The sequence below is a fragment of the Lepidochelys olivacea genome (genome assembly GCF_965140295.1).
Source record: "Lepidochelys olivacea isolate rLepOli2 genome assembly, chromosome: 13".
In the NCBI taxonomy this organism is placed as follows: Eukaryota; Metazoa; Chordata; order Testudines; family Cheloniidae; genus Lepidochelys; species Lepidochelys olivacea.
Window position 1 is genome coordinate 38,162,289 of NC_140423.1, and position 9,538 is coordinate 38,171,826.

Here is a 9,538-nt window from a genome sequence, read left to right on the forward strand (position 1 = left end):
CGCGAGAGGGAACAGGTCCCGCTCCCTTCCCCAGCAGCTGAATTCCAGACCGAGCCGCAGGAGGATCCCTCCTTGGGGGAGCTGAGGGAGCGTGCTGGGCACAGGCTGCAAACCCCCTTGGGGAAGGCTGCAGGGACAGATTCCCATGGGAGAAGGGATTCCTGTACTGGGAAGGGGCTCCCCCAGGGGAAGTAGAACTGTGGGGAATCAGGAGGCAACTGGGGGTGCCCCAGAAGTACCCCTGCAGGCTGTTGTACCTGGCCCACGAGGTCCCTCTCTCGGGACACCAGGGGATCCAGGCCCCTGGCAGTGGCTGCTGCAGAACTGTGACTGGCCTGGAGACTGGGATGCAGCATGGCAGCACGGCATGTCCTGCCACCCTGGCCAGAGGGGGGGGAAGGCCGGGATAAGGGTGAAGCCCTCTTGAGACCCCTGCCCATCATAGAGGAGCCTTTCCAGAAGGTGGCCATGGACATAGTGGGGCCCCTCAGCAAGGCGACCTGGTTGGAGAAGAAATACGTCCTGGGGGTGATGGATTTCGCCACCCGCTACCTAGGGCGGGGGCTCTGTCCTCCACCGAGGCAGACACCAGGGCAGACGCGCTGCTGACCATCTTCAGCAGAGAGGGGGTCCCGGATGGTCCTTACAGACCAGGGGTCCAATGTCATGCCAGCCCTGCTCCGGGGCTGGTGGGAGAAATGGGGTGTCTGGCCCACCTGGGCCTCTGCAGGTCACCCTCCATCCAACGGGCTGGTGGAGAGAGTTTATGGGAGCCTGGGGATGATGCTGAGGACTTCTATGAATCAGCATCCGCAGGACGGGGACAAGTTCCTGCCCCACCTGTGGTACAGGGAGGTGCCCCAGGAATCCACAGGGTTCTTCCCTTTTGAGCTGCTGTATGGAAGGAGAGTGAGGGGACCCCTGGACCCAGAAAGGGAGGATTGGGAGGAGAAGAGGGAAGACCCCCTGGTGCATCTCTTCCCTGAGGTGGGAGCCAATCCTCCCATCAGGTGTGTCTCCTTCAGAGTCACTGGGAAAACAGCCCAGAACCTGGAGAGAGAGGTCGAGGACATGCTGGCTTTAGAGGTGACCCAGCCGTTCAACAGCCCATGGGCCTCACCAGTGGGGTTAGTCCCCAAGGAAGACGGGTCGATCTGGTTCTGTGTGGACGATCAGAAGCTTAATGCCATCACCGTGTCCAATGCCTACCCCATGCCCAGGCCTGGTGAGATTCTAGACGAGCTTTGGGGGGGCTCATTACCTCTCTACTAGGGATCTCACCAAGGGCGAGTGGCAGGTACCTTTGGACCCAGATACCAGGTTGAAATCTGCCTTCTCCACCCCCTTGGGGCTTGAGTTCCTGGTCCTGCCTTTCAACCACAAGGGGGCATCGGCCATATCCCAGCACTGGGTGGATCAGCTACTGAGGGGGATGGAGAACTTGGTCCTGGCGTCCTTTGATGACATCTGGGTCTTTAGCCAGACCTGGGAGGAACACATGTCCCAGGTGAAGAGCGTGCTGGGCTGCATCAAGGAGGCAGGACTGACAGTAAAAGCTGGAAAGTGTAAGGAGGAGAGTGGCTGCCCAAGCCCAGAGCTGGCCAAGGTCAAGATGGGGGCTCTTAACCAAGAGAGCCCAAATCACAGCCCTCCAGACTGAAGTGCTGGGAGAAGACCCAATCCCAGTTTGAACCCCAGGGGTATTGGGGTGGCCTGGGCCCCCCCTGCAAGGTGGCCTCCTGGCCTGGGAAAGAGACAAAGGCCAGAGGAGGGGCTGGGGAAATGGAGTTTGGAGCTGGCTGGGGAAATGGAGGGGGTTCCAGACGGGGCTCTCGCCTCCTTGGCCTCAAGATGGACCTGACTTTGGGCTCCTGTTTCCTGTACCTACAAGCTCTGTTTTGGACCCTGTTCCTGTCGTCTAATAAACCTTCTGTTTTACTGGCTGGCTGAGAGTCCCATCTGACTGCGGAGTTGGGGGGCAGGACCCTCTGGCTCCCCCAGGACCTTGCCTGGGCAGACTCGCTGTGGGAAGCACACGGAGGGGCAGAGGATGCTGAATGCTCCGAGGTCAGACCAAGGAAGGTGGAAGCTGGGGAAGCTTCTTGCCCTGGAGACAGTCCTGCCTGAGTCCTGCCTGGCTTTGTAGGGAGTAATTCCAGAGCATGGCCCGGGGACTTCGTGACAGTATATAAACCAGACAGTTTCTGGCAGATAAGTCAAATAAAACTTTATTTAAAAACACAGACATGATTCATAAAGTTTCTTGCAGTTAGGGATAAAGTGCAAAGGGACCTGAGCTTAAGGTCCTAGCTATGGCTGCAAGGGGCGGGGGGCAGACACAATCTTGCCGGAGGTCAGGAGGGCCTTTGGCATGTAAAAGTTTCTACAAACTGGAGAAGAAGCTTCCTTCTTCCATGGAGAGAGGGACGTAAAACTAGGAAGTCCTGCCTCTACAACATTCACCACAGGACATTTTGGCGCGACCGCATTGTGCATTCGGCACTACCAAGACAGGATGTCCCGCCTCTGTACAATAGGAAGTCCTACCGCTACACATTCAAAATGCCAGGAGCTCCCTCCTGATCAACTTGCAAAACAGGATGTCCCACCTACTACCCACTGGTCAAACCAGAAAGTCCCACCCTTACACAATCCAAATCCCTGGTGGTCCCTCCCAGCTCTACACAAGAGGCAAGACAGGAAGTCCCATCCTTACACAATGCACATGACAGGAAGGCCAGCCTCCAACAGGTTCCAGACCTCCAGGAATTGCTTCCCTGAGAATGCACCAAGTCAGGAAGTGTGTTCGAGTGTGGTCTCCAACCCCAGGAAGTCCCTCCCCCGGACAGTGAGCAAAAAGAGGAAGTCCCACCTCAACAAAACAGGTGAGACTCGATATCCTGCCCCATCATGTACCACAAGCCAGGAAATCCCTCCCCATGTAACGGACAAAATAGGAAGCCTGTTGGGGGGCATGACTTCTAAGTCCAGAAAGTACCTGTCCCACATGGGACAAGACAGGAAGTCCCACCCCTGGCCCCCTAAGTTGAGGCAGTGGCAGGGTCTGGAGCATCTTGGGTCCCCTCACATTGGGCTGTAGAGACAGGAGGACTCCAGGGAGAGGAGGCAGACGGACGCCATCTCCACCTCGGGCATGTCCAGCAGCTTTCGGGCGAAGGCTTGCTCCATCTGTAGGGGGCAGGGAGAGCGTCAGGGCATGGCTGCCCCCCACCATCCCACAATGCACCTCAGCTCCCCCTGCACCCTCCCACAATAGACTACTGCTCCCACACATCATCCCACAATGCACCACTGCCACCCCATACCCTCACCATCCCATAATTCACCACCCCCATCCCACAATGGACTTTGCCCCCTCACTGCCACCCTACAATGCACCGCTGCCCACCTGGATGATGATGAGCTTGTCCGTGGGGCCGTCCTGCTGCCCTAGCTCCTCGCCCAGGCATAGGGTGACGTGGGGCTCTGGCTGGGGGCCCAGGCCCTGCCGGTACAGCTGCAGCGCTGTGGGGACAGTGCCGGGGAGGCAGGGTTAGTGGGGGCCTGGCTCTGGGCGAGGCAGGGGGGGACTCAGAGGCATCACAGAGGAGATTTGGGGACACTGAGGGCTATTGGGGGTCACAGCAAGGGAAGGGGGGCACTCTGGGGGTTCGGGGAGCACAAGGGTGCGATTCAGAGGTCACAGCAGGGGGTTGTGGGGGTTGCTGTGGGGCTGCAGTGTGCGGACTAGGGGTCGCTATAAGGGGATGGGGAATTGGGGGTCCCAGTGGGGGAGATTCAGGGGTCAGACCGGAGGTGGATCAGGACGCAGGGGGTCACAGCAGGGGGGCTTGGGGGTCATTATGGGGGGATGGAGGGTCAGAGTGGGCCATGGGGGTCTTTCCCTTGTTATGTTGTATGTGAGTCTTACTGTTGAGCCGATGTGAGTTTCACTGTTTTGCATGAATACTATGTGTGCCTCAGTTTCCCTGCATGCTGCACCAATACCTCGGTGGTGGGAATTTGGCTGAGACCTCTGGGGCACGTGAGGCTGCTCCAGCTGCCTGCCCGTATGCTATGACTGGTGCCCTTCGGAGCCTGAGACCCAGGAGCAGGATGCAACCAGGTGACGACCAGGTGCAACTCTTGGCCCGGGCAGGGAGACAAAGAGAAGGAGGAGGAACAATAGGGGTGTCTGAGTCGGGTGGCTGGAAGCTGGGCAGTCTGCTTGGGGGGGCTGGAGGGGGAGTCCAGGCCGCCTGGCCCAGGACTCCCCAAGATGGACTTGGCTGAAAGTCACTGATTTCTGTGCTAACGAGGTCTGTTCTATGCGTGTTCCTGACAACTAATAAACCTTCTGTTTTACGCTGGTTGAGAGTCCCGTCTGACTGTGGAGTTGGGGGGCAGGACCTCCTGGCTTCCCCAGGACCCCGCCTGGGCGGACTTGCTGTGAGAAGCGCACGGTGGGGCAGGGGAGGCTGAATGCTCCGAGTCAGACCCACGAAGGTGGAAGCTGGGTGAGCCTCTTGCCCTGGAGACAGGCTGCTCCCAGGGAGGAGGCTCCCCCAGAGTCCTGCCTGGCTTCATAGGGAGCATTGCCCCAGAGCATTGCCCCAGTGACTGTGACAACTGGTGGCAGCGGTGGGATAAACTGCACCCCGTGGACAGAGCATCCGGTAAGTGACGGGGGCAGTAACACAGAAGGTTTATTAGTCGACAGGAGCATGCATAGAACAGACCTCGTTAGCACAGAAATCAGTGACTTTCAGCCAAGTCCATCTTGGGGAGTCCTGGGCCAGGCGGCCTGGACTCCCCCTCTTCCAGCCCCCCCAAGCAGATTGCCCAGCTTCCAGCGACCCGACTCAGACACCCCCGTTGCTCCTCCTCCTTCTCTTTGTCTCGGGATCTGAGCGGGGATATGGGAGTCGGGGGGCGGGGGGAATTCAGGGTCCAAGTGGGGGGATGGGGGTCCAAGTGGGGAAATTTGGAGTCCAAGCAGGGAGATGGGGGTCAAGGGTCTGAGAGGGTATATGGGGCTTAGGGGTCCGAGTGGGGAAATTCGGGGTCTGAGCAGGGAAATGGGGGTTGGGGTGTCTGAGTTGGGCATACTGGGGGTCCAAGCTGGGAAATTCGGGGTCCCAGCGGGGATATGGAGGTTGGGAGATCCGAGCGGGAAAATTCGGGGTCTGAGCAGGGATATGGGGGTTGGGAGATCCGAGCGGGCGATACTGGGGGTCCCAGCGGGGCTATGGAGTTCAGGGCTCTGAGCAGGGGATACAGCGGGTTCGGGGCCAGCCCACTCACCTTGGCGGAAGGCTGCCCCACTGAAGACCTGCACGACGTCATCTCTCTCCAGTTTGCTGGGCGCGGCGGGGGGTGCCCCGGAGCCCCTCCAGTACACCCGGCCCCGGCAGCGGCGCCCGATGAAGAGCCCCTGGGGGGAACTGGCCACCATCACCCCCTTGGCCAGTGCCCCCAGCAGCTCCTGCGTGGCCTGGCGCTTGGGGGGGTCCCGCACCCCCTCGGCGGGGGGCAGCAGCACCCGCTGCATAAAGCTGGGGGCATGGGGCGTGGGCGCCGGCATGGGGGTCACCAGGAAATCGCCCTGGGGCAGCCGCTGCTGCCACACCAACTCCCCGCTGTACCACAGGGACAGCAGCACTGAGTAGTCTGGGGGAGGGAGAGAGAGAGAGAGAGATCGGGGTTATGGGGGGCGTGGGGCAGAGGAAGGGGGTTATGGGATGAGTGGCACAAGGGGCATGGGAGGTGTGGGGCAGAGGAGGGAATTATGAGGTGGATGGGGCAGAGGGTATGCGGGTTTGGGGCAGAAGAAGGGGGTTATGGGAGATACAGGGCAGAGAGACTATGGGGGCTGTGGGGTGGTGGAAGGAGGATGGGGAGATGTGGGGTGAGGAAGAGGGGTTGTGGGGGAGGTATGGGGTATGAGGTGGGGGATGGGGTTCTGGGGTGGCAGGGTGGGGGGCTGTGGGGCAGGGAGGAGGTGGGGAGGATGGGTTGTGGGGGAGATATGAGGTGGGGGAAAGGGTGATGGGGTGGCAGGGTGAGGGGCTGTGAGGTATGTGGGGCAGGGAGGAGGTGGGGAGGAGAGGTTGTGGGGGCGGTATGGGGTATGAGGTGGGGGACGGGGTTCTGGGGTGGCAGGGTGGGGGGCTGTGGGGTGTGTGGGGCGGGGGGGGCTGGTCTTACCATCCATGGGGGGCAGGATGGCCCCCGAATCCAGTGTGACGTTAATTACGATCTCGTTCAGATCTGGGGCTGTGGGAGAAACAGGGCCTGAGACCCGGACAGATGCCCCCCGCCCTGAACCCCAGCTCCCCGCTCACCCCCCGTCTCTCCCCCAACACCCCCACTGACCCCCCCACCCTGAACCCCGACTCCCCGCTCACCCCGTCCCTCCCCCAACACCCCCACTGACCCCCCCCGCCCTGAACCCCAGCTCCCCATTCACCCCCCGTCCCTCCCCGAACACCCCCACTGACCTCCCCTGCCCTGAACCCCGGCTCCCCGCTCACCCCCCGTCCCTCCCCCAACACCCCCACTGATCCCTCCGCCCTGAACCCTGACTCCCTGCTCACCCCCCGTCCCTCCCCCAACACCCCCACTGATCCCCCCACCCCCCGCTCACCCCGTCCCTCCCCCAACACCCCCACTGACCCCCCCTGCCCTGAACCCCGGCTCCCCATTCACCCCCCGTCTCTCCCCAAACACCCCCACTGACCCCCCTGCCCTGAACCCCGACTCCCTGCTCACCCCCGTCCCTCCCCCAACACCCCCACTGATCCCCCCTGTCCTGACCACAACACGCCAGACTGTCCACCCTGACCCCCAACCCTCCACTGACCCCCCGCTCTGCCCCCAACCCCGGACTGACCCCCTGCCCTGACCCCTGCAGCTCTTACATGGGACCCCGGCGTCAGGGCTGTGCTCGCTGGTGTCGATGCCAGAATCATCTGAACTGTGCGAGGCCCCGGCCACGGGCTCTGACCCCGACATCACCTCCTGGGGGGGCAGAGGATGAGATGGGGGGCCAGCCTCCTGGAGACACCTCCCGCTTCCCCCCAGCCCCCTGAGACACCTCCCGGCCCCCCCACTCACCATGCTGACTATATCCAGGCTGAGGGGGGCCTGGGCAGCCCCCCCGGTGCTCCCCACCTCGTCCCCCTCCGAGGGGGATTCGGGGTGCTCCTTCTTCACCTGCCGGGGGACCCTCCGGGCTGGCAGCTTAGCTAGGGAGGGACGAGAGGGGGCCTTAAACCGGGGAAACAGGGATGCCGGGGTCCCTGGAGAGCCGTGACAGGGGAGGAGGGCTGTCCGGACACTGGCGTGCCCAGGAGGGCTGCGACACCGTGTGGGGGCCGCCCAGACACCGGAGTCCCATCGCCCGGACGCTGGGGTCCCATGCCAGGGGCTGGGGTGCCCGGGATGTGACACCCTGTGGGGGCTGCCCGGACACCAGGGTCCTGTGCCCGGGGTGCCCGGGAGGGCTGTGACACCAGGGGGTCGCCCGGACGCCGGGGTCCCTGCTCACCGGGGCGCTGCTCAGCGGGCGGCACCAGGCGGTACACCTTATAGGGCTCGGCGACGTCCAGCTGGGAGCGCGTGGGCACCTCCTCGAACTCGGGGCTCTTGTTGAGGGCACAACGCAGGCGGGTCTTCCAGCCCGCCGGGTCCAGCCGCTCGCCCGGCCGGTACTTGCCCTTGTACGCCGCCCAGGCCTGCGGAGGAGCGGGAGGGTTAGCGTGGGCTTGGCCCCTTGGCGTGTGCCCCTCCCCCGGGCCCTTAGCATGTCCCATCCCCCGTGTCCCCATCCTGTGTCTTTAGCACGATCCCGTCTGTGGCCTTAGCGGGCACACATGGTCTCCTTAGTCGATGGCTGGCATGTGCTGAGTATGTTCTTTGCATGTGGTTAGCATGTGCTTCAGGTGGCCGTGCTGTGTTTTAGCAAAACCTTAGCTGGTATTTGCTATGTCTTTAGCATGTGCATTGCGTGTCGCGATTGTATCCTTAGCATTTTGCTAGTGTATCCTGGGGGGGGGTGTCATGTTGCTAGGATAGCTTTAGCGTGTGCTTAGCATGTTGCTAGTGGCTGCTCAGCGTGTCCGTGGCGTGTACCTTGAAGAAGGCCGCGTCCTCGTCGTGGCGGAAGTCCTGCTTGCCGGCGTGTTTCCAGGGGATGCGGAACATGGTCTTGGCGGGGGGGTCGTCCCAGACCAGCCCCGGGAACCGCCCGCTCTCCACCTGCTCCACGGTCCACTGGCGCAGCTTCCGCGTGGAGCGGGCCCGGCCCGACGCCATCCTGGGGGGCGGGGGGGGTGAGTAACCCCCATACCCACCACGGAGCCTCCCCACCATCAGGGCTGGGCCAGGGCACCGGATGGGCCCCCCACCCCAGGCAGTGGTGCCCCCCCATGGGTCAGGGACCCCAACACCCCAGGGATCAGTCCCCTGCCTGAGTCACCCCCCCAGGGTAAATTCCTCCAACATTCCCCGTCAGCCCCCCAACTTTAAGCCCTACTGGGGGCTTGTTCCCCCCAAGGGCTTCCCCTCCCCTGATGCACCCCTCCACTTTCATCTCCCATGGACAACCCCAAAACTCCCAAGACCTTCCCCCAGTTTTCAGGGGACCCCAATTTCCGCTCACTCCAACCCCCGTCACCACCAAAGCTCCTACCCCAGAGTGTACGCCCCCTCACACCCCACACGACACATCCCAGGGCACCTGAGCAATTGAACCCCCTTTGCTCCCAGGGCCCCCCAGGGTCACCCAATTCAGTTTTCAGTTCACCCCAATTTAGCCTGATTATCTCCCAGTTCACCCCCATTCTCCCCCCGATTCACCCCGATTCTCCCCCTGATTCACCCCCATTCTCCCCCATTCTCCCCTGATTCCCACCCCAATTCACCCCCGATTCGCCCCCCAATTCACCCCCCGATTCCTAATTCCCAACCCCGATTCACCCCCATTCTCCCCCCAATTCACCCCCCAATTCCCAACCTGATTCACCCCCGATTCCCACCCCAATTCACACCCATTCTCCCCAAATTCACCCCCCGATTCCCCCCAATTCACCCCCCGATTCCCAATTCCCACCCCCGATTCACCCCCATTCTCCCCCCAATTCCCAACCTGATTCACCCCCGATTCCCACCCCAATTCACCCCATTCTCCCCCAATTCCCCCCCGATTCCCACCCCAATTCACCCACATTCACCCCCACGCTGTCGCCGGGGAGTCTCCGGGTCTGACCTGCCCCGCACCCCCGGACCGAGGTCACCTCCCCAGCCCTGCGCGGCGCCGTCTGTCCCGGGGTCGCTCGGTCCGTCCACCCGTCTCCGCCCCCCCCGCCCCGCCCCTCCGCGTTTCTCCGCCGCTTCGCTCCTTTTCCCAGAAATCACGTGGCCCCGAAGGCTCAGCAGCCGCCAGGGGTCGCCCGGGCACAGGCTGGGGGGGGGGGCAGCGCTGGGGGGCGGCGGTTCGGGAGTGAGGGGCACCGGCAGGGCGGGGGGGCAGGGCTGG

General features: G+C 62.6%; 1 protein-coding gene across 4 annotated transcripts; it reads right to left on the minus strand.

Moving 5' to 3' along the window:
* Positions 1-2,212: 2,212 nt before the first annotated feature.
* On the minus strand, positions 2,213-9,341 carry IRF9 (interferon regulatory factor 9). Of its 4 annotated transcripts, XM_084645652.1 has the most exons (9): positions 9,228-9,338; positions 8,134-8,317; positions 7,550-7,736; positions 7,117-7,247; positions 6,921-7,020; positions 6,208-6,276; positions 5,305-5,670; positions 3,410-3,525; positions 2,213-3,189 (listed from the first exon to the last, which is right to left on the minus strand). In XM_084645652.1, coding segments are annotated over exons 1-9 (1,260 nt in total). In that variant the 5' UTR covers positions 9,230-9,338; the 3' UTR covers positions 2,213-3,084. The 4 variants fall into 4 exon arrangements, with proteins under 4 accessions (XP_084501778.1, XP_084501777.1, XP_084501776.1 ...); XM_084645651.1 differs by having other exon boundaries at positions 6,921-7,247; positions 9,269-9,341; XM_084645650.1 differs by having other exon boundaries at positions 6,921-7,247; positions 9,234-9,338.
* Between the last annotated feature and the right edge of the window lie 197 nt (positions 9,342-9,538).